This window comes from Saccopteryx leptura, chromosome 1 (genome assembly GCF_036850995.1).
Source record: "Saccopteryx leptura isolate mSacLep1 chromosome 1, mSacLep1_pri_phased_curated, whole genome shotgun sequence".
Taxonomy (NCBI): Eukaryota; Metazoa; Chordata; class Mammalia; order Chiroptera; family Emballonuridae; genus Saccopteryx; species Saccopteryx leptura.
This window is the reverse complement of record NC_089503.1, coordinates 81,253,136-81,280,162: the sequence shown is the minus strand read 5'-3', so window position 1 is coordinate 81,280,162 and position 27,027 is coordinate 81,253,136. Positions and strand designations below refer to the sequence as shown.

The window sequence follows — 27,027 nt, the reverse complement described above, 5'->3', positions numbered from 1 at the left end:
GCCTCCTCATATTTACTCTTCATCTACAGTATTCCTAAAGTGGCGGTTTCCAAAACGCTGAGCTGGACAGTCCAACTCGACAAATATTAGTGACTTAACTGGCTGGTGACCCTTGTGAAGCCAAAAACAATAATTAACATCAGCTCCCCGTGTCGCTTCTCTAGAACAGCATTTACACATTGCGGCATTAATAAGGCAGAAGAGAGGAGGCGCGAGCTCTGAGCAGGATAAACACAGAACAAAGTCACTGGGAGGCTGGGAGGGAAGGCACTGTAGTCAAAGTAATCAATTTAGGCAATGGCTGGTATGCACTCCAGACTGCGGACCATTCAACAGCTGCCAATAATTCAACCGACTAGGGCGCCTACCTGGTTTGGACAAGATGCCTACCCGGGCCTTTACACCCACGTGACCAAAGGAGCAATGATTTCGCAGGCCAGGGTTCCGGTACAGTCATCCCAGCGGTGCTGGCGATGTTCGGCGACCTGAACTGCTAGGCCTACGAGCGAGGGGGGCGTGGGAGACAGAGACGGGCCAGGCCTGTTTCAATGGAGAGGCGCAGCCTGGCCGGAGAAGCAGTGGACGCCAGGGGTATCAGGGGACGCTTTCAGCAGGGCGCCGTGCCCAAGCGTGGGGTGAGACGACGGGCCGAGGGCGCTCTAAGGATGAGGGAAAGCAGAGAAGCGCCAGGACCGCCCCGGGGCCTATTTGGACGTCAACCTCTTCTTACCGAGAACTGAGAACCAGAGGTCGCAGAGACCGATGCTGCCGCCATCTTCCTGCCTGCCCAGCGGCTCTCCCCAGCCCCGTGGCTTTCCTCCAGCTCTTATTCAAGATTTAAGAGCCGTCCACCAGGGGCGACCCTAAGCCGAGCCCCAGGTGGAAGGGGCTAGGGTGCCGGTGCCGGGTCTAGAAACCCCCTACCCCACACCCCTTAGGGACGCCTACGCTCAGAGCGCGCGAGGAGAGGGCAACGCGTCCTAACGGACGTCTTGAGTAGCCAATCAAAAAGGCGGACGTCTTCCGTAGGCACGCATACGCCCCTCCCCTCGGTGACGTCACAGGGTAGCGCGTAGTCCAGAACGCCGAGGCCGATTACAGGGCAGGCTACTTAGCTCGGTACGCAGAGGTGGGCCTTCTCGAGGAATGGAGGCTAGGGGCTGTTTCGTCTCCTGAGACAACTCAATGGAATGTTTGAGTCGACTGAAGCTAAAGCGAATGCGAAATTCACACACTCCATTAATTCTCTTGGACTAAACGCCAAGGAGAGCGTTGGCTTGACTCCGGGACGCCTCTCTTGGTGAAGTACTCACCTTTTGGCCAATAACGAATAGGGCGGGGAGGGGCTTAATGATTTGCTCCAATACAAGTCCAGTGAAAAGGAGAGTCAACCTTCGCGAACACTTGCCCAATAACCTCGACCGGGGCCTTTGGGCGGGGCGAGTTCAAAGCGGCTTTCGCGCGCACAGAGCGGCAGGCTGTGATTGGCCAGCGACTTCCTCCCTTTGTGGGAGCTCCCTGCGTAGCGGGGTGAAGGGTTGGGAGGGGCGGCCGCGTGACGCAGTAACTTCCCCAGCTAATCAGGGATGGGGAAGGGAGGCCGAGAAGGAAGCGGATCCGCTGCCGCGCAGCTAAACTGCAGCGAACTGCCCGCTTCGTCTCCCTCCGCCGCTTTCGGGGCCTAAGCGGGAGCTGCTGGGACGGCGTCACTGGGTGGGCTGGGGCGGAAGTGGAGGCGGAGGGAGACGGCGGCGTCCACTGGGACTTGGGCTCTCGCAGCGAGGCCCTGGTGGGCGCGAGGTAGGGGGAGGGGGAGGAGGAGGAGCGGCGGAGCCGACTTCCCCGTAGGGCCCCGCCTCGTAGCGGGCGGCGGTGGAGGAGGAGACTGAGGAGCAGGATGGCGGCCTCGGCCCTGTACGCCTGCACCAAGTGTACCCAGCGCTATCCCTTCGAGGAGCTCTCCCAGGGCCAGCAGCTCTGCAAGGTCCGTGGGCGCCGGGCGGCGGGCGGGCGGGGTTTCCTCGGCCAGAGCCCGAGGGAGCTGGGTGCCCGCTGCACTGCAGCCCCGCTCTCTGCCGGCGCCTTGGGGTACCGGCGCCCTCGCCCCCTCAGCCCGGGACCCCTCTATCGGATGACCCGGGCAGCAACTGGGAAAGGCCCCTGAGCGGAAGACAGTTTCGTGTCCTCTTCGAGGCGGCCCCGTAGGGGTCCGGGCCCCAACAACCTTCGGGGTCCTCGGGTGGGGCTGACTGAGGCAGCCACCTGTCTATGCCGCAGAGACCCTGTGGTGGAGATGTTTTCATCTCTCTCTTTTTTGTTTTTCCTTTTTGCCTGGTCTGCCCTCTCCTTCCACCGGGAGGCAGGGGACGGTTTTTGCACTTTCTTGCTAGGAACCTGAAGCAGCAAAGCTGATGGCATCCTTCTTCCCTGTCCAGGAAAGCGAAGCGACTGGCTTGGGAACAGAATGCTCTGATTTGGAGCTCCTCCCATCCCAATAAAGCTGGGCTGCTGTCTGTGAGCAACGGTGCAAAATAAGTAGTTACACATTTAACCAATTCTTGAAATCGGCCTTGACAGCTTTCTTAATTTATCTGTACCATACCCCCCACACCTAATAAAGACAAAGATACCTAAATTCCCTAAGGGATTACACTGTAATTGGCCACTTACATGATAAATCACCCAATTGTCTACGTTGGGGGACGGATTTTATATATTAATGTTTTAGACATTGAGTAGGTTAGGCAATAATTTTAAGCCAGGATAGTGAAACTTGGGACTTTGAGATAGATATTGATTAATTCACTGTCTTATTACAGGAATGTCGGATTGCACATCCTATTGTAAAATGTACATACTGCAGATCAGAATTTCAACAAGAGAGGTTTGTATACTGATCAGTTTTTGATTGTTAAAAACAAAGTATTACCTGTAAGGAATACGTGGGTGTTATAACTCTATGTTGGTATTAAAGTATTTTTTTAAATGGTTTAGCTTCTTAAATTTTAAGTTGTAAACCTTTTAGATGTGGTGGAAGAGAGAATGTTGATTAAAAAATTACATCTATGCTTCAGTTTGAACACGAGGAAATAAGTAAATTATTGTATGGAAATTGTATAGCTTTGCCAGCGAAAAATTCAAATATAAGCAGGTACTATAAAGCTAACAAAAGGGCACAACATGAGGGCTAACAGGGACCCCAGGGGAGGTCCTTAGTGTTACTACCTTCCAAACTGAAATCTTATATATACTATTTTTAATAGGATGGTTCCTGTTATAAAATTGGAGTACACACAATAGAGTAACCTAAGAGAATCCTAAGTTGGTGTGGGCATGATAATAGTGGAGAAGGCCCAGTGGAAAGTTAGGTAGGCACTGATAGGTAATGCTGTTATAAATAGTGGCAAGTGTGAGGATCTTGCAACAAGATAGGAAACATTAAGACTTTTGTTTACCAAAAATACTCAATGAAAATTTTCAACCTTTTTCATCTCATGGCACATGTAAACTAATTACTGAAATTCTGCAGCACATCCAAAAAATGTGTTTTGCTGATTTAACAAAAAAGAAATAGGTATGATTTTGATTCTTTCATACCAGACAGTTATTGTTGTGTTGGCTGTCATTTTTTTTATTTGAAAGTTTTAGGGAAAAAAGGTCAGTGCCTCTGACTAGTCATGTAGGACATGTTTAAAAAATTCTTATGGCACATAGGTTGAATATTGTTGTCTTACATTAATGGAAGAGGAGTAAATTTGAATAATAGACAATGCTAAACAATTCTTATTTGTATTTTTTTTTTTAATTCTTGGTTTATATTAGAGGGACTTTTAAGAACTACTAAAGCAAGTCAAACTCTATTTAGTTCACTATTATGTTGATAATCTTAGAAAACTATGTAAATTTGATCACTTACAATTTCCTTTTCAGCAAAACTAATACAATTTGTAAGAAGTGTGCTCAAAATGTGAAGCAGTTTGGCACAGTAAGTATGTCATATATTTTTGTTACCGGTTATTGTTATTGGTCAATTAATGTTTTTCACAAAGAGGGATCTTTTAAAAAATATGTAGTTCTTAAATATTGTGACATATCAAAATTTTTCAGGAAATGAGTTTTCTATAGATAGTCTATGGGGAAGGTGACAACATTTAAAAACAGCCATGTGCATATTATTGAACTACAGGGTGTAATTTATGATTTTACTCATTAAAGACTTAAATACAACAAAACAAACTCCTGGTTATAGAGAACCTACTTACCCATAAAGTTTGCATAATGATGCTTTTGTCCCTTCTTCAGAACCTCCAACAACTTTTATATAGCAGCACAATACAGGCATTTATTCACAAAAGGCATGATACTGTTCTAGTACAAATTTTCTTCTTACATGTATATTACAGTCATTATTGGTCTGTTACAGTCATGATTAGTCAAAGTGTTGGCCTTAAGGCTGTATAAAATCCTGAATCATCTTTTGAATATCATAAAGTCAAGGTATGTTTGTTACAGTTTATATTGAAAATGCTTATGCCAATTTTTTAAAGTTGAAAACTCACATATAGTATATATTTGTTGGCATTATCTGTCCCTTGTATGATGAGTTGTTAAATATTCTTTTGAATAAATGATAGTGATTAAGCTAACCAGGATATAAAATTTGTAGTTCCCCCTTCATATACTGGATACACGAAAATTTTCAATGAATGTGTACTTTTATTTTCATTTTTTTAGGACCTTTTATCCTAGTAGCTTGCATTGCAAATCGTAAATGTTTCTCATCATCTTATTTAACTATTCAATAAACAAAAGAATGTCATGACTAGAAATGGATTTTACTAAATAAATATAAACTTGATAAATGTCACTGAATATAACAGGGCAACATAAAGTACGTCTTCAAATAACACCATTTTGTTATGACATTGATAAGATGCATTAGGACCTTAACTCTCGTTTATATTGATTATCTTGTGATAAAATTGGTTTTGATATGTATCATTTCGCTTAAAGTCACAGAACCTATCAACAATGTTAACTGAGGACTTGCTGTATTTGACAAAAGAAAAATTTCTTTTATCTATTAGTTTTATAATTCCAGAAAACTGTCTGTGTGTATATTTTATACAGCAAATTTTAAATATTTTAAGGAAAATATATATCTGTTTTTCAGCCTAAGCCTTGTCAGTACTGTAACATAATTGCAGCATTTATTGGTACAAAGTGTCAGCGTTGCACAAATTCAGAAAAAAAATATGGACCACCTCAGACTTGTGAGCAGTGCAAACAACAATGTGCTTTTGATCGGAAGGAGGAAGGCAGAAGAAAGGTATGCTTTATGTTATGACTTATTCTGGAAATTAAAACATCAAATCAGAAACCATTATAATTAATACACTACTGAGATTTGAGGTAGTGTTTGGGTCCCTGAAAGGGATTGATGTAAGTGTAGGAATAGTGCATTTTCTCTTTCCTTGCATCTTATGTAGCTTCATGTTGAACAACTGAGATTACAATACTTTGAAAAACATTTTATGATAGCTCTTCTGTTCTGCTTACCATATTTCTTCATGTATAAAGATGCACATTTTTTTGAAAAATTCGGAGTCTTAAAAATTGGGTGCGTCTTATACAGTGATTGTAGATTTTTTTTACTTGCATTTCCCACTTTTTCTGTGCTTGTTTTTGTGCTCATTGTTGAAGACATGATTCGTCATCAGACACAGATGAGGACAAGCTAATGGATGGGAGTTTGGATAGTGATAAGGAGTTGTATGAATTTTATGATGAATAAAACGAGTCCAATAACTTTATGTAATACATTTTTTTTTCAAATTTTGGGCCCCGGGATTAAGGTTTGTCTTATGCATGGGAGCGTCTTATACATGGGGAAATATGGTAGTTATCTAACAGTTGGTTTGGGTAAATTACTGCTTTTAAATCCTTTCAGCTACTTACAATTTTGCTGATTACTGATATAAAAAAATACCTGATGGCACATTCACATATATAATTCAAAGTAAGTCTTGTGCCTATTAATTTTGGGATAGGGATTTCTATTTTTTTTTTATTTTTTTAAGTGAGAGGAGGGGTGGCAGACTCCTGCATGTGCCCTGTTCAGGATCTACCAGGCAACCCCCCATCTGGGGTCCATGCTCAAATCATCCAAGCTATCCTCAGTGCCCTGGGACTGGTGCTCGAACCAGTTGAGCCACTGACTGCGGAAGGGGGAGAGGGAGGAAGAGAGAAGCAGATGGTCACTTCTCTTGTGTGCCCTGACCAGGAATCAAACCTGGAATGACCAGTACTTTTTTTATTTATGAGCCAATTGGCTAGGGCCTTGTTTGTTTATTTATTAAGATTTTATTTGGTTTTAGAGGAGAGAGAGATAGAGGGTAAGGTGGGGGCAGGGGTGGGGAACGGGAAGCATTAACACATAGCTGTTTCTCCTGTGTGCTTTGACTGGATAAGCCTGGAGTTTCAAACTGACAACCTCAGTATTCCAGGTTGATACTTCATCCACTGTACACCACTGGTCAGGCGAGGCTCATATTTTAAATCATTGTTTTTTTTCTACCTACACTTAAAAAAGTATTTGTATGTGTTCGGCATTCCTCTGCTGATGAGCATTCACACAGCCCTGTTGTCTCTTAGTTTCAGTTGATTTGGAAAATGTCTCTTTGAGGAACCCCCCCAGCTGCTCTTTCAGCAATAGTATGCACTCTAGTTGTAAGACATGTCCCTCTAGCACTTTTTGGGTGAACCAGTAGGAGCTAGAAACTTACTTTATTTTTATAGGTTTAGTTCTAATAATTTTGGAAAGAAGTCTTTTTTCCTCTCCCTTGACATCCAATCGGTTCACATTATTTGTAGTAGTTATGTTCTATAAAGCTGCTGCAAACGCTGAATTAGTGATCACTATTGCTTCTCAGGGCAATTACAAGATTAGGTTTCTGCTGCTAGTCACAGCCTGATCTGTATATAATCTTGTTTCATTTAAAGACACTTTAATAGATACTGTTGATTGGTTAAATTGAACTCATAACAGCATTATAACTATGCCAGAATGAAGCTTGTCTAACATGTATTTTCTACATAACATACATCACAGCCTTCTTGTGCTTAGGAACATCACATATCATGTCATTATACCTGGGAACCATTTTAAACAGTGAAGTTACTGAAAAAAAGCACAAAATGCAAAAAACATGCACTTAATATACCATGAGAAGGACACTTATTTACAGTATGAGGGTTGAAAGAAGAAGGCAGCAGAGGGTCACCTTGTTCACCCTGAGCGAGAAAGGTTCTGCCCAACTGCACAGTTGTTTGCTGCTCTGTGCATATGCGTAAATGATCCCGAAAGCGTTGTAGGTTGATTTTTGAGGTTAGAGATAAATTTTAGCAAGTAGATGCTGAGTTTATAAATGTAAAATTTACAAATAATGACAACCAACTGTGTATGTCATTCAAGCTCTCTTTCTATAAATTAGTGGGAAATGCTTTCTCATTTTAGTAATTGCACAGTGATTTAAGAAATCAAGGCCCTGGCCAGTTGACTCAGTGGATAGAATGTTGGCCAGGCATATGGACAGCCTGGGTTCAATCCCTGGTCAGGGCACACATGTGAAGTGACCATCTGCTTCTCTTCCCCTCCTTCTGCCCCTTCTCTTTTTCTTCCCCTCTTGAAAGGCAGTGACTTGGTTGGTTTGAGTGTTGGCCTCAGGCGCCAAGCATAGTTTGGGTGATTTGAGCATCAGCCCCAGTTGGGGGTTGCCAGGTGGATCCCGATCAAGGGCAAAAGTGGGAGTCTTGTCTTTTATCTTCCCTCCTATCGCTTAAAAAAAAAGAATTCAAGCTAGTGGCTCGGTAAGGTTTCTTTAAAGTATATGATCAATTCATTCTCATTTTCAAAATAATAAAATTTTCTCTCTTTACAGTAAAAAATGCCTCAAAACTAGTGGAAGTCTGTATGTCATCCTCACTAATTTTATGATCCACCAAACAAGCATTTTCCCAAGTGTCAGAATAGTCTAATAGTTTAATTTTACTTCATTTTGCAACTGTGTGTGTGTGTGTGTGTGTGTGTGAGTGAGATAAGGCTAGAAGTTGAGCACTTTTATTTTACTTACCTTGACCTATGGCCATTTAACAGGTATATTTAATCTAATACACATATTTTCTTTACAAAGGTTGATGGAAAGTTACTATGCTGGCTCTGTACTTTATCATACAAGAGAGTTTTACAGAAGACAAAAGAACAAAGAAAGAGCCTAGGATCTTCGCATTCAAATTCATCTTCTTCATCTCTTACCGAGAAAGACCAGCATCATTCAAAACATCATCACCACCATCATCACCATCACCATCACCATCGACACAGCAGTAGCCATCACAAGTAAGTACTTTGAAAATCATGTTTTCTAAAATCCTCCCATGCATTTAATGCCAAATACTAGTATGCTCATTTCCATTGTAGATGGTTAACTTCTTAGTGTCTAGAGCTGTTTCCCCACTTTATTCAGTGTATAAAATTACACACATAGAGTGTGGTTAGCTATTTACCTTAATAATAAAGATAAGACATTTAGGGGATTACTGTATAAAATTATGATCATATTATGGAGTCAAAATACAAGTATATTAGAGTTAACTAATACTTTACTGACTTTATCAAAAGCCTTGGTTTTCTATTTTATTTAAGTAATTATGACTACATGTAAAATTTTTTTTACAAGTAAAGTCCTAACAATGATAACTTACGATATCAAGTGATAACTAATATTTACCTAGTTATCATTAATTTTAGTTAAAACAAAATTAAACCACTGACTAAGAAATGTACATTCAGTATTTTTGAGAACAGATTGTAACATTATCATTGTGACCATGATAGAAACATTCTGCATCTTCAAGGTTCTCAAAGTATGAGAAGTAATTTTTTTAACTCATGGTGTTTTATTATATTTTTTAAAAAACACATAGGCAGGGACTCTGTTTAAATATAAACAACTACTTGGTTTTTAGAGTGTCAGGTGGGGAGTTATACAGTAGTAATATCTTAACTCTTATGTGTTTAGTGTAAATGTTTTTAAGTGTAGGTTTAGTCATCAGGGAAAAATCAAGAATAATGAAACACAAAAATTTAAATGGAGAACTCAGAAACATGATACACACAGATTTTCAGAAGAATTATTGTTTTTTCCCAGATTGATCCTTTAAGAGTTCAAGATCAGTAAAACAATTTTATTTACAGAAAATTGATGCCTATCACCATTAGGAACACGGTGAGTGCTATTTTGGAAAAATAATAGAGTTTTAATTAAAATTTGACTCTAGATCAAGGAAAGCCCGTATTAGATTATGGGGTGTTATTGAAGCACACTGATGGTGATTACTTCAGGAGCATTTTTTTCCACTTGCTTTATTGTGCTGTGCTTCCTGGGTATAACAGTGGTAGGCCAAATAGTGACTTCTAATCTGGCTATTTTGAAGAAATTTAGTGGTCTTTATATCAGAGGATCACAAGGGGAAAATGAACATAAATCTTCCTTGTTTTTGCTTCTTGCTTTAATAAAAAATATGACAAATGGTATCCGGCAGACCTACTCCTCAGACTCAGCTAAAATGTACATTTCCCTTGCCCTTCAGGGAAAATAAATTTATCTTAGGGTGATGTGAAAGGGCACACTCAATATGTTTAAAATATCAAATTCTGTGACAGGCACTTAGTATTTTTTAAATGACAGGTTTCAAACATAAAGGGAAAGAGGGTGGTATTGACTTTTTTCCCTTTTGACTAAGAAATACAAATACTGTTTTATATTTGATGAGTAGACTGTTTGACAAGTCAATCCATTAAATTCAGTAGATTAGATGGATTATGAGGAGCATATATATTATGATTTATAGTGATGGAAGAGGGGAAGGGAAGAAATTCTTGTCAATCTGGATCCAGGAATGCCTCACCTCAGAAAGTAAGGATGAGAATTCTAAATGTTCCTGTTTAACCATTATTAATGTGGTTCTTTTCACTTGGAGATCAGGATAGTGCTATTCATGTGTGCTTATATGGCTTACTAATGCATAATGAAACTTTTTAGAGACAAAAGAGCAACTGAATTTGTTAGTAGGGTTGCTATATGTTGCCACAAACAAAGAAAAACTCAAGTTCATGGATTAGAGAATTCCCCAACTTGATATTTACTTGGAAGTGATTTTTAAGAACATGATTTTTTACTTGGAAAAATAAAATAAAATACTATAGCTAAACCAATAGTAAATTTTGTACACACACACATACATTTATGTTTTTAGTTATTATATATGTTAGCACTCTACTTGTACATTACATAACCTATTGAATCCTCATATATGTTATACCCACTTTATCGAGGGAACTGAGGCTCAGGAATTTTAAGTACATTGCAAAAGGTCGCACACCAGGTCTTCTGACATCTCATATATTGTATAAATATATGATATCTGGTACATAGGAAATGCTGTGTACATGTTGAGTCAGTAAACTACGGGTTAATGAAGAATTGACAAAAGGGGGAGTTTGTAGGATTTATAGTGCATGATAAGGTGGTTATATTAGTATTATGGCATAATGGAAGAGCAGTAGTATAGTATTAATTATAAGTAAAAGGTAAGTCAGTTGTTACTATGAAATTTTCCAGCATAACTTCTTCAGATTATGGACTAAAGATCTAGACTTTGGAGAGAAACAAAGAAATTAAGATATTTCTTGGTTCAACCTGACACACTATTTTGAGTAACTTGAGTTTACTCCAAAGGAAAAATCTTCATGTAGAATTGTTAGGAAGGCCTTGATTTTAAAGGTAGAACGTGTATCTGAAATAGTAAGGGCAGCCTAAATATAGGACAGACTTGATAATTATAGAACCCTGTTGTGGTGTTTCATGGTCACATACCCCAACCCTTACTGTGATACTAAATTAAATTTGGACGGCCTCATTAAAATAAAATTCATTCCCTATCATAATACTTCTCTTGAAGAACTTAGAATGACTAGTAGTCATCTGATTAGAACTTATCTTATTAGTATGTTATTTATTTATTATGTATTTGCTTACTCTGAAAATTTAATTGAGTATGTCTTTCTCTGAACAAAAGATTATAATAAACATGTATAATTTGATTTCATTGGGAAGACTCCTGTTAAATGTAGATGTATTAAATAAATGTTATTAGATATCATTTATATATTTTTCAGAATCAGCAATTTGAGTCCGGAACAAGAGCAAGGACTATGGAAACAGAGGTAAATATGTTAACATATTTTCTGAAGTATTCCAAAAAGTATTTTTTAAGTGAGACATCCCTTCTACCTTGTCACTTAGGCTTTTAAAAAATCAGTGATGTTCAGCAATATTTTAGGGGAAGGAGAAATAACTTATCACTTGGTGTGTCAGCCTTTTTTACTCTAATTATTCTTATTAATGTTTGGTTTCAGCCATAAATCTTCTGCAGCAATTCAGAATGAAACTCCAAAGAAAAAGCCCAAATTGGAATCTAAGCCATCTAATGGAGATAGGTAAAAATGAATTTCTTTAGCGAAAATTCAACTTGGTTGAACAGTTCTGGTTGATTGCTAGTTATTACTAGGTGAAAGAATAGAAACGTGTCTTCTACATTGACCTTTTGAGTCATCCAGAAGAGAATACATAATCAATTAAAATTTTTAACTTAATTTTGGCAAGAAGAAAGTGGCACTGAACTATGTTGTTCTATTTGGGGAATAAATTTGGGTTTTAAAAAAGGAAAACAATTCTGAGTAGAGAACATTCTATTTATCTTAATTCTTCTTCAATGAAACACAAATCTAATTGTGATATTTTAAATTGACCTGCTAGGAAAATGTTTTTAGATTTAAAGTATATGAGCGTTACTTTGTTTTAGTTCATTAGCCAAAAGTTTGCTGATGTTACTGTACAAATTGGCTGCCTATTGCTTTACACTAGAAGTATTGACCCCCTAAAAGCTAATACTGAATTATATTTCTGCAGGTGTATGTAATGTGTGCCATTAGTAAGGTAATTTGCCAGTTGCATCCATTTCTGTCAGGTACATATTTTTTTGCATTAGCCTTAAGGATGTTTGTGGAATTGTCTAATTTATGCAATTTGAACACCTGCTCATTTTCTTTCTACTTCATGTAACTGTGTCTTACTTTTTTCTTTTTAGTAGCTCTATAAATCAGTCAGCAGATAGTGGGGGAACAGACAATTTTGTCCTTATAAGTCAACTGAAAGAAGAAGTGATGTCACTTAAACGTCTCTTACAGCAGAGAGACCAGACCATTTTAGAAAAAGATAAAAAGGTAAGAACATGATTTACTGAAGCTCGGTAAGATTTACATCTTGACTCTTGCTTGATAATTGCTAATTTTATTAGACTTTCTTTAATAATTTAGTACTGTTTATTGTGCATGATTTTGTTTTGTTTTTAAGTGAGAGGAGGGGAGATAGATATACTCTTGCATATGCCCTGACTAGGATCCACCTGGCAACCCCTGTCTGGGGCTGATGCTCTCGGACCAAGCTATTTTTAGTACCAGAGGCTGACACTTGAACCATCCGAGCTACCTTCAGCGCCCTAGGTCCAATGCTCTAACCAGTCGAGTCACTGGCTGTGGGAGGGGAAAAGAGAAGAGGGAGAGGGAGGGGCAGAGAAGCAGGTGGTTACTTCTCGTGTGTGCCCTGAGTGGGGATTGAACCCGGGATGTCCATATACCAAGCTGACGCTCTAGCCATTGAGCCAGCTGACCAGGCCCTGTTGTGGCTCTTAATAGGACACATTACAAAAGCCTAAATTGGAACCTATGCCATCTAATGAAAATAGTAAAATAGTCTTTCAGAATTTTTGTTCTGATAGTTAATTGAGAGCTAATTAGAATTGTAATATTTTCTGAACATTAGTTTTCAGTAAGCCCTTAATTTGAAAATGAGATATAAATGGTATATTATATGAATTCTCATGATTTAATAAAGTACTTGAATATCGCTTTTATATACCAGTTATGTATTTATTTCAGTTGAGATCTCATAACTGGTGAGAAGTAATGCTATGGGAATCTCCTATGTTTTAGTCAATGATTATTTAGCAATAGATGTCGAAGATTATTTTGTACAAAGTAAGTGTATTTATTGGGACTTTATCGGTGAGATCAAGAGAATATCAAATATGTTGTTGCTTTAGTGAAAAATTATAACTTGCTGTATGAACTTGAGCAGATGCTTTCACTTTGGGCCTCAATTTTCTCATTTTACTGATGTGTTGATTTTTAGAGAGAGGGAGAGAGAAGCACTCATTTGTTTCATTTACTTAGCAGTACATTCATTGGCTGCTTCCTATATGTGCCCTAACTGGGGCTCAAACCCACAACCATGGCATTTCAGGACAATCAACCAACTGAACTAACCGACCAGGGTCTCAGTTTTCTCATTTTAAAAAGGAGAGTGTTAGTGCTGTCTCATAGGGTTGTTGTTATGATGAAATGAAATTGTACTTACTGTAACTCCTGGTACATGCTCATAGGGCTTATATCTGCTATTATTAATGTTTGGTCATCTTTGAGGGTAGAACAGGCGTGGCCAACAGTTTTTGCCCCTGGGCCAGATTAGAAAGAAAACTTTTCACGGGCTGGACAAAATATTAAAATTAAAAAATGTTAAATACAGGCCCTGGCCGGTTGGCTCAGTGGTAGAGCGTCGGCCTGGTGTGCGGGGGACCCGGGTTTGATTCCCGGCCAGGGCACATAAGGAGAAGCGCCCATTTGCTTCTCCACCCCCACCCCTCTCCTTCCTCTCTGTCTCTCTCTTCCCCTCCCGCAGCCAAGGCTCCATTGGAGCAAAGATGGCCCGGGCGCTGGGGATGGCTCCTTGGCCTCTGCCCCAGGCGCTAGAGTGCCTCTGGTCGCAGCAGAGCGACCCCCCGGAGGGGCAGAGCATCGCCCCTGGTGGGCAGAGCATCGCCCCTGGTGGGCGTGCCGGGTGGATCCCAGGCGCATGCGGGAGTCTGTCTGACTGTCTCTCCCTGTTTCCAGCTTCAGAAAAATACAAAAAAAAGGCCCTGGCCGGTTGGCTCAGCGGTAGAGCGTCGGCCTAGCGTGCGGAGGACCCGGGTTCGATTCCTGGCCAGGGCACACAGGAGAAGCGCCCATTTGCTTCTCCACCCCTCTGCCGCGCTTTCCTCTCTGTCTCTCTCTTCCCCTCCCGCAGCCAAGGCTCCATTGGAGCAAAGATGGCCCGGGCGCTGGGGATGGCTCCTTGGCCTCTGCCTCAGGCGCTAGAGTGGCTCTGGTCGCAATATGGCGACGCCCAGGATGGGCAGAGCATCGCCCCCTGGTGGGCAGAGCATCGCCCCTGGTGGGCGTGCCGGGTGGATCCCGGTCGGGCGCATGCGGGAGTCTGTCTGACTGTCTCTCCCTGTTTCCAGCTTCAGAAATGAAAAAAAAAAAAAAAAAAAGGAAAAAAAAAAAAAAATTCAAAAAAAAAAATGTTAAATACAAAAACGATTCGTTTAAGTAAACAAAACTTTATTATGTAATTTGTTTATGAATAAATGTAAGTGAATGAAAAAATATTTTAGTATACAATATTATTTTAATAAAAATATAACTATATACCATATAAATATCCAAACTGTATCGCAATCGAAACAATATTTAATTAATAGAATGAGCTTGAAGGAGTTATATCGCAAATAAAACAATTATTTCGTTTTACAAATAGCCTGGACACGTTTTCAGTTATCAACTGCAGCTATTGTCTATGCTACAATGCCACTTGATTCAGCACACTTGACCACAAAAATAATGAATTGTTTGACCTTGGGTGCGCACTAGCACACTCCGCCAAAAAGAATGTGGGTTTCACATCACCGCTAAACGTCAAACAGTTTATATTGAGTACAGACAAGTACAATAGTTGTAAATCTCTTTTTTTTTTTTTTACAGAGACAGAGAGTCAGAGAGAGGGACAGATAGGGACAGACAGGAACGGAGAGAGATGAGAAGCATCAATCATCAGTTTTTCGTTGACTACCCTCATATGTGCCTTGATCATGGGCCTTCAGCAGACCAAGGAACCCCTTGCTCAAGCCAGCAACCAAGCTGGTGAGCTTTGCTCAAACCAGATGAGCCTGCGCTCAACCCGGCAAGCTTGGGGTCTCGAACCTGGGTCCTCCGCATCCTAGTCCAACGCTCCATCCACTGCGCCACTGCCTGGTCAGGCTGTAAATCTTTATAATGGAATTATTTTTTAAAATAAAGAAGTATCGCAAATACATTCGACCAATTATTGGAAGTTAACCCTAGATTAGTCACATGTGGAATTCTTTTCTGCGTATCACCATCTTCTTAAATATCTTGATTTCCAATAATCAAAGATGCTTCAGCTTCTGAGTAGCTGAGATTTTAAAGTAGCGGAGAATATTAAAAATTTAATCGTGGGCCGCATAAACTCATTACGCAGGCTGGATTCAGCCTGTGGGCCGTATGTTGGCCATGCCTGGGTAGAACCTACTTTTGTACTTGTTTTATGGTCCTAGACTATTTTGATCTAGTTTAGACATCTTATGCAATAGGAATACATTAAAAACATTTATTTTAAAGTTGTAAACAAGACATGATTATAAATATGTATGTTAATTACCTGTTCCCGAGTATCTATAGAGCTTTTACCTCTGGCATTCAACAACTTTTATGTTATGTTTTCCCAAACTTTGATGGTTTAGTGGATTAAGTTTAATACCTTTGTACCTTACTTTAAACACATTCAGTATAGGAAATTTTGGATTGATATAAGGTAAAAATAGGATAGTTACAAGTATCTTATTTTTCAGGGATAATTTTGATTGCACGATTTTTTAAAATGTGCTTTTACGAAAATTTATTTTATGCACAGAATTTTAGAGACATTTCTATTGTACTAAGACAAGTATACCTGTATTAACCTAGATAAAAGTTGAATAAATGGTAAGTTTACTATAATAGTGATTCTAAAATCAAGTAGTAATGAATCTTGGAATTTTTTTGCTTTTTAGGTATTTTCTAGCATAACTATTATATTCACTTCATTGAGTTTTCTGATTTTGTTAGTGCTCCTTTTTTCTTAAAAAAAATACTAGTGGATATGGGCATTAACAGTGTTGTAAGGAAAGTAATAATTGTAAACTTATAGCTGCATACAGTGGGGGTCAAAAGTAGGTTTACAGTTGTGAGTACGCAAACACAGAGTTTATTCTTTATTAATTATTGTATTTTCATACAAACAACTGTAAACCTACTTCTGTGCCACCCTGTGTTTGCAGTTTTTTCTTATAATGTAAATCTCAGACAAGTTTTTTTTCTTTGATTTATTTCATTATATTTAGTGATTTCTAGAGCCAGTCATGTACTAGCTCATGAGGTTACAAAGATGAATAAATAAGAAACAGTTCTTATCTTTCAGAAATTTATAATCTGGAGGCAACTTACAGTGTAATAACAAGAAAAATTATCTTAGCTGATTGATGTGAATTGGCATTTTGGAACAGGAATTCCTTTGTGCTATAGCAAAGAGAGAATTCAGTTTGTATTTTTCTGAAGCTGGAAACGGGGAGGCAGTCAGACAGACTCCCGCCTGCGCTGACCGGGATCCACCCGGCATGCCCACCAGGGGGCGATGCTCTGCCCATCCTGGGTGTCGCTCTGTTGCAACTAGAGCCAGTCTAGCGCCTGAGGCAGAGGCCACAGAGCCATCCCCAGCGCCTGGGCCATCTTTGCTCCAATGGAGTCTTGGCTGCGGGAGGGGAAGAGAGAGACAGAGAGGAATGAGAGGGGGACAGGTGGAGAAGCAGATGGGTGCTTCTCCTGTGTGCTCTGGCTGGGAATCGAACCCGGGACTTCTGCACACCAGGCTGACACTCTACCACTGAGCCAACCGGCCAGGGCCAGTTTGTCTTTGAATTTAACAAAGCATTGGCTTTTATTCAGAAAATAAGAATGGAAGACACTGTGACTTTCTTCCTTTTTGCTGTTGTATATCTTTGATTTACTAGATACTAGATAATTACAAAAAAGAGCTGCAAACCTTTAAAGCTTACATTATAAAAACCATGTAAAATTAACCAGAAGCTTTTTTATGCATGACTCTGATAATCTAATGACATAAACTAACATATTTTTTTAAAGTCATGAGATTTTATGTTTTGTGTCATTGGGTTATATGAAAATTGCCATGTTACCTTCTTTGCTTTCTCAAATCACTCGCTCTTTTTTTTTTACATTTGTCTAATTTAGCCCCCCCCCCTTTTTTTAGCGCACATGAGGTGGGGGCAGACAGGGACACAGAGAAAGGAAGGGAGAAAGATGAGAAGCATTAACTCATAGTTGCGGCACCTTAGTTGTTCATTGGTTGCTTTCTCATATGTGCCTTGATGGGGGAGGGAGGGCAGCCAACCCAGTGACCTCTTAGTCAGGCCGGTGGCCAAGGGGTCTTGTCAGTGATCCCATGCTCAAGCTGGTGAACCCAAGTTCAGGCTCACGACTTCAGGGCTTTGAACCATGGTCCTCAGCCTTCCAGGCCAATGCTCTAGTCTCTGTGCCACTATCAGGTCAGGCTAATTTAGCCTAAATTTTAAACTAACCCCTTTTCCTTTCTTATTACATATTTGTTATATTTCTCTGCTTTGTTCTCCATCTTTACCTCATATCTTAGTTGGAATTGGATACATAATTCTGTCATATATTTTTATTTTTATTTTTTGTATTTTTCTGAAGTTGGAAATGGGGAGGCAGTCAGACTCCTGCATGCGCCCGACCAGGATCCACCCAGCATGCCCACCAGGGGGCGATGCTCTGCCCATCTGGGGCGTCGCTCTTTTGCAACCAGAGCCATTCTAGTGCCTGAGGCAGAAACCACGGAGCCATCCTGAGCCCCCGGGCCAACTTTGCTCCAATGGAGCCTTGGCTGAGGGAGGGGAAGAGAGAGACAGAGAGGAAGGAGAGGGGGAGGGGTGGAGAAGCAAATGGGCGCTTCTCCTATGTGCCCTGGCCAGGAATCGAACCTGGGACTCCTGCATGCCAGGCCGACGCACTTCCACTGAGCCAACCTGCCAGGGCCCTGTCATATATTTTTAAATAAAAGCAATATAGCTTTTGGTTCATAAGATCACTCCTCTTTGTACATGTACTGTGTGAAAAGTTTTTTTTTTATTCAGTAAGAGGAAGGGAGGCAGAGACAGTCTCCCGCATGCACCCCAACCAGTTTCCACCTGGCACTCCCACTAGAGGGCAATGCTCTGCCTGTATGGGTCATTGTTCCTTTGCTCAGCAACAGAGCTCTTCTTAGTGCTGGGGCAGAGGCCATGGAGCCATCCTCAGCACCCGGGGCCAACTTGTTCCAGTCAAGCCATGGCTGCAGGAGGGAAAGAGAGAAAAGTGAGACAGGGAGGGGTGGAGAAACAGATGGGCACGTCTCCTGTGTGCCCTGACCTGAAATCGAACCAGGAACATCACATGCTGGGCCAATGCTCTACTACTGAGCCAACCAGCCAGGGGCGAAACTTTTTTCTTAATCGTTGAGAGATTATTTTTAACTTGAAACCAGTGTTTACTTTGTTATATATAGTATATAACAATGTACATTTTAATAGAAGCATTTTAAAGATAGTAAGCCATTAAGCTTTTCTGTTGGCACACCAGTTGCCAAACTGTTCAGTGAAGTCCCTTAAATAGAAATAAAAAGTCAACTTCCTAAAAGTTTTACTGAGTGTTCAGTATTATTTAACATTAAAATTATACTATACCAAATTAGATAGAATTCATAATTTCACAGAACAGAAATTCTAGATGTTATAAAACTCAGAAAACCACTATTAACATCTTTCGCTTTTATAGTGAATTGTGAGTTTATTATAAAGAATATTTAAAATGTCCTATTTGTGTATGTCCACATACTTACTTATATATATGTTTGTTTGTGTTTTAATCAGTTAACTGAACTAAAGGCAGACTTTCAGTACCAAGAATCAAACTTGAGAACAAAAATGAACAGTATGGAAAAAGCTCACAAAGAAACTGTGGAACAACTTCAGGTAAATACCTTATTTATGTCAAGTATTAGGCAAGAAAGGCTAAACTTTGTTAATAGTATTCACTCTCTTAGAATGGTATTGGCATCTCTATTTTATGCATATTTGGTGCATTTTCAGCTTTGATTTAGACGTTGCAACAGTAGTAGTTTTTAATCCTGCTCCCATTAAATGTTATTGCTTGCAATCACTTGATAGGGGATTCAGTATATTAATTCTTAAAACTGCCTAAACTTCAAGTGAGGTTTGAGAAAAGGATGTCATTGCAGTATGTTCAATTGATCAAAACATTAAAAATCAGATTTATGAAAAGAAGTTCTTTAGTATATTTTGCAATCATTCTTCCTATTTTCTCCCAGGTAATTTGGGAAGGGAAATGATGTACAAAACCAATTTTCAGGGACCTCAGGTGGAGGAAATGCTTGAAGAGATGCAAGGCATCTAGGTCAACCTCAGAGTGTTGCCAAGTGTATATACTCAATAGGATTTTTTTTTTTTCATTTTTCCGAAGCTAGAAATGGGGAGGCAGTCAGACAGACTCCCGCATGCGCCCGACCGGGATCCACCCGGCATGCCTACCAGGGGGCGATGCCCTGCCCCTCTGGGGCGTCGCTCTGTTGCATCCAGAGCCATTCTAGCGCCTGAGGCAGAGGCTACAGAGCCATCCCCAGCACCCGGGCCATCTTTGCTCCAGTGGAGCCTTGGCTGCAGGAGGGGAAGAGAGAGACAGAGAGGAAGGAGAGGGGGGAGGGGTGGAGAAGCAAATGGGCACCTCTCCTGTGTGCCCTGTCCGGGAATCAAACCCGGGACTCCTGCACGCCAGGCCAACGCTCTACCGCCGAGCCAACCGGCCAGGGCCTCAGTAGGATTTTAACATAGAGAACAAATGAATGGTGAAGCCAAGAGTCACCACAGTTACAAAGAGGTCAGTATCTGATTTCTGGCACACAGAGATGGAGAGCATCCAACAGGGATATAGATTATTTCTTTATTTAAGCTTTTCTCACCTAGGTTTCAGAAAGTTAGAAATTAGACTACATTAAATTAATTATGAATTAATTACATTCTATTGATTTATACTCTTACATTTGTAGAATTAATCATTGGATAGCAGGGTTTTCAGAAGTTTTAAAAGCATAAAGGATGCCAGCACACAGACTTGACTCTTAATGGGAGGGTACAGCTTGGGAAGGAAGGATACTGCCTTGTTTTTTTGCTTTAAACAGTGTACCACCAAGGGATATTTGCTATTTCTATCTTTTGGCATTGTATTCTTCATACTTCTTTTAAAGTAGTTTAAATTGAATGAGATTAGGAAGCTGTTGGAATTTGAGGTATTGGTTGCCTACTCTTAATGCTGTCTTTTTTTTTTTTAATGTACTCCACCCTTCCCACTCCCCCCCCCCCCCTTTTCACTCTTAACTCGTAAGTCTTTTACACTGTTACAAAGAATTTTTAAGAGAAACATTGTGTAGAACCTGGTACATAGTCGGCATTCAAATAATTTGTTGAATGAGTGTGATTTATGGAACTGCCCATTTTCCTTCTATTTTGAGAGATCGCCCATGTATTGGGTTTCTTATACATTATTGTTTATCATCTACCCACAAGTATTAGTTTTATGATACTCTTATTTTTCTCATTCAGTTATTAATGCTGAATAATTACCTGGAGACAAAATCTTCTGCATGATGATCTCTGATTTAATGTGGGATAATCAAAACTCTGGAGTACATCCAGAGTGAAGTAGTAAGAACTGTGAGCAGCACTTAAACATGATAAAACTTAGTACTTCTCAGTGTTCAAGTGAGCAGCCTGTTTTATTTTTTTAGTGTAAGCACAGGAGAACCTCTTAGATGTCTAAGTCTGATGGACGTCTTAAGCCTATTTCCACTTGTTTGGTAGCTAAATTTTCATATGATAGAATAGTAACTTAACATTTATATAGAAGTATGACATTTTCAGTATGACTTTACATAGTCTGATTTGCTCCTTAAGATAAGTTTGATTTATGTGATATGAAACTGTTCACATAACTTAGAAGTGTCATAGAATCCTACATCTTCTGGCTCTGATTTGACTATACTTTCTCCTGCCATCTCAGGTTACTAGGTTTTCTATTCATCCTCATTATCAGAGCACTTTCCTGTATCTTTTGTGTTATTGCTGGAGACATTCTGTTACAGTTAAGTACCCTTTTTTAAACCCATTCCCTTTAGCAATAGTGTACTAGTCAGTGAGTAAGCATACTTAACTATTTGTCTTACCTTTTTGTGATAAGAAGTTGAATCCTGTAGCAGGAAACTTACCTTGCTCTAATACAGGGGTCGGGAACCTATGGCTCGCGAGCCAGATGTGGCTCTTTTGATGGCTGTATCTGGCTCGCAGACAAATCTTTAATAAAAAAATAATAACGTTAAAAACATAAAACATTTTCATGTGTTACAATCCATTCATTTCCTACCACTCATGTTCATGGCTGCGGGTGGCTGGAGCCAATCACAGCTGTCCTCCGGGACAACACCAGATTTTTATTGGATAATGCATAACGTACACGGGTTGTTGTATGGCTCTCATGGAATTACATTTTAAAATATGTGGCATTCATGGCTCTCTCAGCCAAAAAGGTTCCCGACCCCTGCTCTAATAGTTCATTTTAACTATCAAACCTGAGAGAGAAGCACTGAGCATCACAAGAAAAATTGTACAAAATACCCAAAACCCAAAACACCTAAATTATCTAAAGTATCAAGAATACCAGATTTAAAAAGCTACCTTTCATTTAGGAGATAAGTTGATAAAAGAAAAAGTTACTAACATTTGAGTGCCTACTGTGTATGGGCTACTGTGTTTGACTGTTTTATATATTTGATTAGCTCTTTCCATTTCTGTTGTGGGGGTGAAGTTTCTGTTTACATATGAGAAAATAGTCTCCAGGTTACATAGCAGGTAAGGAGCAGCGCCAGGGTTCAGAGCAGGATGTGTGGTTCTTAATCCAGTTACTCTTTCCAGCATTTCTAAACATTTTTAACTTGAATTGCTTAAGAGTTTTTAAATAACTTAATGGATTTTTGAGGGTTTGTAATGAAGTAATATTAGTATGAGAAATTTTTAATGTACAGTGGTACCTTGAGATATGAATTTAATTCATTCTGTAACCGAGCTCGTAAGTCAGTCAACTCATATATCAAACTGCCAATACTGGATCCGTGCATGTGCCAACGCACCAACTAGCGGCAGCTTCCCGAATCATGACTCGTATCTTGGAATTTCGCTCGGATCTGGAACAAAAATATGGACTGAGTCGCAGCTCGTATATTAAAAAAAAATTGTATGTTGGTCAGTTCGTATCTCAAGGAACCACTGTATTTATATTTAAATATTACATTATAAAATATATTTTTATTGTGTGTATATATATATATATATATTAGAATAGACAGATTTGGGCTTGTCTGCACTTGACAACGGATGTGCTTTTTTCTTAAATAATTTATCAGCAAATAAATTTATTAATAGCATGATTGAGAGACCAAATATATAAATGCAGATTGAAAATTAGCTGCTAAAGAAATAAAAGGAAAAGTTGCTTTCAGTACCAATTGTTTGAGTTCTGGTACTTCATACTTAGAATATGAGAATTATACTCATTTGTGTATTTCATAATGATTGAGAAAAAATAATTTAAGATTAACTTTTTCATTATTTGGTATATCATTGTAAATGCTTGTGTATAAATATACACAGCTTACAGATCTGATGGAGATCTCTTTGAAGCCAATTTGCAGACACTTTTTTTATGCCCTTTGTAAATTTGTATTTTAAAATTTGTTTCTTAAGATATTTTTTTTAGCCAGTAAGTCTTTTATAGTTAATAACCTATAGCTAATAATAAAAAGAATACTGGCATTTGCAACAGCATGGATGGATCTTGAAAATATGCTAAGCGAAATAAGTCAGATGGAAAAAGTCTAGGACCATATGATTTCACTCATGTGAGATGTAAAACTGAAAGGAAGAAATGAACAAACAAGACAACCCACAGGCAGAGACAACAACATGGTGATTACCAGAGGGAAAGGGGGCTGGGGGAGTAGTAAAGGGTAAAGGAATCAAATATATGGTGATGGAAGGAGATTTGACTTTGGGTGGTGGGTACACAGTGCAATATACAGATCATGTATCACAGAAATGTACACTTGAAACCTATATGATCCTATTAACCAATATCACCGCAGTAAATTTAATTTTTTAAAAAAGGAAGAAAGTTCAAAACTACCATGCTAACTGGGACTGGTCAGTTGAGTAATAGACCAGTTGATCATGAATGTGTTCACTTGATTTCCACTAATTGCTAGGCATTCCTAATGATTTGTCCTCTGAATTTCTCAGAATAAAAATTCTTTTAAATAAATGGTTTTCTAAATTTGCAATTGAAACTCTTAATTACCACCTTAATTATTTAACAACCACAAACAAAATGCTGCTAATTGTGCAGTGGAACATAAAAAGAAAGATTTGATTTACAAATTAAGATTACTTTAAGAATATTTGCATTTTGGAGGTCATAGTTATTAATTAGGGAGTTTGATTGCAGAGGAGTAGGGGAGTGAAGGTACAAAGCTTGCAAAGCTTTGTTTCAGAAACTGCTTTGAAGATAGTATGCAGAGGCAGGGTGTTATGTTGCCATAGAAAGGCTAAAATTAGAGTAGAAGGTGAAACACTGAGGTTAAAAAAAATGTCTATGTAGATAATAAATTTTGGCACCTGTGAAGGAAAATGGTTTTCAGATTTAAGCCAGAGGTTATCTTTTAAAGTTTTCTAATTTTAGAGCAGCACTCACTTTTCAAACCCTTGTAAACACTCCCCATTTGGCTCAAAAACTCCAAAAGTGTTTCATCATTAATGTACTTATATATATGGAGGGTCCTTAATATTTACATTTCCATGGTTAAGATATTGCATAGGGAGATAGGGAATCAAAATATGAAAATATTCTGAATACTGAGGGTCCCTATTTATACATTCCTTACTACACACTAGTGATTGTCACATCGCACTGGCTCAAGGACAGTGTCTTTGTTGATGGTGGATGGAACATTTGAATGAAGTGCAGATTTAGTTCAGATAGATGACAGAGTGAAATTTTGAATCTTTGAAAAACTTTTAGCCTTTCCTGAAACTAAAAGGATGATGTAATTAACTTCTGAAGTTGTATCGGTCACTACCAAATGACTATATGGCAATTAAAAGAACAAAAATAAGATCAGAAAGGGTGGTTGTAATGGGCTTTAAAAAATTGAGTATCATTAAGTTAAGAGAAGCTCTTTGGCAAAGTGATAATGTCACCTTTTTGCCAAAAGGACTAATGCTGTTCTATAAGTAGGTGCACATCAAATGAGACTGTACAGTTTGTAGGGAAAGATTCCTCCCAGATCATCACTTGAGTCATTTGATTTTACTCATTATAAAATAAAGCTATTTTCATTATAGGTTTTCAGGATAAAGAGCCACACATTTTTTTTCCTATTTAAAATTTTGACCCCCTTTTAAGCAGATTCACTTTTAAGTTGCCATTTTTTGTAAATGATTATATCCTTGGACAATCATTTTATTGACATTTATAAGGCAATCTAGGATTTTCCTTCTATATCTCTATAGGTAAAGAGATGAACCTAAATATACTCTTTCCTTTAATTGTTAGTGTTTCAATGAAATCTTGTTCTATAAGTGAATTAAAAAAGCATTAAAGAAGTAGTATTATTCATCATAACTTAATATTTCAAACATTATTAATCTTAAATGTTTTTGTCTCCCACAGGCCAAAAACAGAGAACTACTCAAACAGGTGGCAGCATTGTCAAAGGGTAAAAAGTTTGATAAAAGTGGAAGTATACTAACATCCCCTTGAGAAAGTTCATGATTTAATATTTCTGCTGAAAATGTAAATTTGAAAAAATTCTGTGAAGCCCTTAAATTCTGTGTAATGGAAAAATATTTTTGCACACCAAATGAATTGGTGTGTTTCCTATTCACTTTTGTAACCGATATACAGCATTTTTTAAGTTGTAAAACAGTCAAATAAAACTTCAACTGGTTTGAAGTAACTTTTTAATTATTTGATATCGAGGAACTTTTTTGCCAGCAATAGTATTAAACAGTTGTACAGGAGTGCATGAGTAGTGCTTTTTATAAAATGCAACATGCAATAATAGAGTAGATATGGTTTTAAGAAATCAGAGCAGCAGGGTTTTTGTTTTTGTTTTATACCATGCTAACTTCAGATAAATAGTTTTCAGTTTAGAAATACAAAAACAAAATTTATTTTTTCCCTTGGTAAGAGAGAGAGACACACACAGACAGGAAGGGAGAGAAATGAGAAGCATCAATTCTTTGTTGCAGCACCTTAGTTGTTCATTAATTGCTTTCTCAAATGTGCCTTGACCGGAGGGGCTACAGCAGACCGAGTGACCCTTTGCTCAAGCCAGCAACCTTGGGCTTAAGCTGGTGAGCCTTGCTCAAACCATACGAGCCCGCGCTCAAGCTGGCGACCTCAGGGTTTTGAACCTGGGTCTTCCGCGTCCCAGTTCGACACTCTATCCACTGTGCCACCGCTTGGTCAGGCCAGTAACTTTTAAATAAGGAAAATGTTGAACACTGGTTTTTTGTTAATTATGTTTTCACTTTGCATCAACATTAACTTAGGAGAGAATTATGGTGCTTTTATTAAGTGAACTTCAGAGATTATGTAAATGTTTTTAAAATTTACATCATTAACATTAGTTAGTAAACAACTAGTATGTTCATTACTGGCATAGGAATTAATGTTTATTGTATAGTATCCCAGGTAAAATGTGTTTTGTTTTGTAAAAACTACTGGATTTTTACTTACAAGTGCCTTTTTGCCACCTAATGTTTTTATTTATAGGAATGCTGATCTTTTGTATATAGTTTGTTTTAAAATCATGTTTAATAAATGTTTGTATATAAATGCCTATGTACAGAAGCCTATTTCAAAAGGAAATCAAAGTTGCTAGTAAAATGTTTGAGGTTTCATTAAGAACTGATAATGCATATAGACTTGATTTTGTGGTTTGTTTTTGTGTGATATGGGAAGCTGTTGGTCATTGAATTATGTCAAAAATACTTCCCCAAAGATTTAATTTTAAATCACTTTTGATAGAGTAATTTTATTTTTTATGTGATATGGCTTCATGTTCATATTTTGTAAGTTACGTTTTGCTTTATTTTTTTTATAAAAGTTTTTAAAATTTATAATTTTTTTGCAGTGGTCCATGTATCTGCTTTCCTTATAATATGTGGTTATCTAAGTTAATATTTATGTGCACCATACTTAATTTGTAAGTTTAAAGCAAATCTGGAAAAAAATAACTTTTAAATCAATTTCTGACTATCTTTGAATAAATTGGAATTTATTGTTTAAGATTCAGGTACTATTTATAAGAAAATTATATAAGAGTCTTTAAAATTGTCTATAAAAGGTTAAGGTAGTGTTGGATAGCTTAAGGAAGTTATTGACTAATTATATTCTGATCCATTGTTTTTCAGCCTGTAATGGAATTGATCTCCTTAATATATATACCTGCTCAGACTTTTAGTTGAATTTTAAAGCATCAGCCATTGCTAGATATACTGGATAGAGTGAGAGAGAGTTCTTTCTCTTAGGAATTTATGGGCAAAGGTAAATATGAAGTAAACTACTAAATTTACCAGTTTTGGAGAATTTTGTTTTTAAAGAAGCATTAGTTATGAATGTCATCAAAGGTCATTTTTTCTTAGAACACAGGATGATTGTAATTATTTTTAGTATGACTCGTGTTTCAGTACATTATTTCTATGGTTATTCATTGTAAAATATCAAATGATCCTTTGTCCAATTTGAAAACAACCTAGGGTAATTTTCAA

The 27,027-nt window shown here is 38.5% G+C and overlaps 2 protein-coding genes across 7 annotated transcripts in view; one reads left to right on the top strand and one right to left on the bottom strand.

Annotated features, from left to right (window-relative positions):
* The window catches only part of CEP57 (centrosomal protein 57), a 54,594-nt gene extending 53,614 nt beyond the window's left edge, over positions 1 to 980 (bottom strand). For all 4 annotated transcript variants that reach the window (XM_066371049.1, XM_066371039.1, XM_066371068.1 and 1 more), the window contains exon 1: positions 731 to 980. In XM_066371049.1, the coding sequence (XP_066227146.1) occupies positions 731 to 775 (45 nt within the window). In that variant the 5' untranslated portion in view covers positions 776 to 980. The remainder of the gene's footprint in view (positions 1 to 730) is intronic.
* FAM76B (family with sequence similarity 76 member B) lies at positions 481 to 27,027 on the top strand. Of its 3 annotated transcripts, none has more exons than XM_066371089.1 (10): positions 481 to 635; positions 2,820 to 2,884; positions 3,931 to 3,985; positions 5,174 to 5,329; positions 8,193 to 8,398; positions 11,240 to 11,287; positions 11,480 to 11,560; positions 12,211 to 12,346; positions 19,003 to 19,104; positions 24,923 to 27,027. In XM_066371089.1, the coding sequence occupies exons 1-10, from the start codon at positions 549 to 551 to the stop codon at positions 25,010 to 25,012; spliced, it is 1,026 nt and encodes a 341-aa protein (XP_066227186.1). In that variant the 5' UTR covers positions 481 to 548; the 3' UTR covers positions 25,013 to 27,027. The 3 variants fall into 3 exon arrangements, with proteins under 3 accessions (XP_066227186.1, XP_066227196.1, XP_066227176.1); XM_066371099.1 differs by lacking the exon at positions 481 to 635 and adding an exon at positions 1,577 to 1,984 and having other exon boundaries at positions 12,214 to 12,346; XM_066371079.1 differs by lacking the exon at positions 481 to 635 and adding an exon at positions 1,577 to 1,984.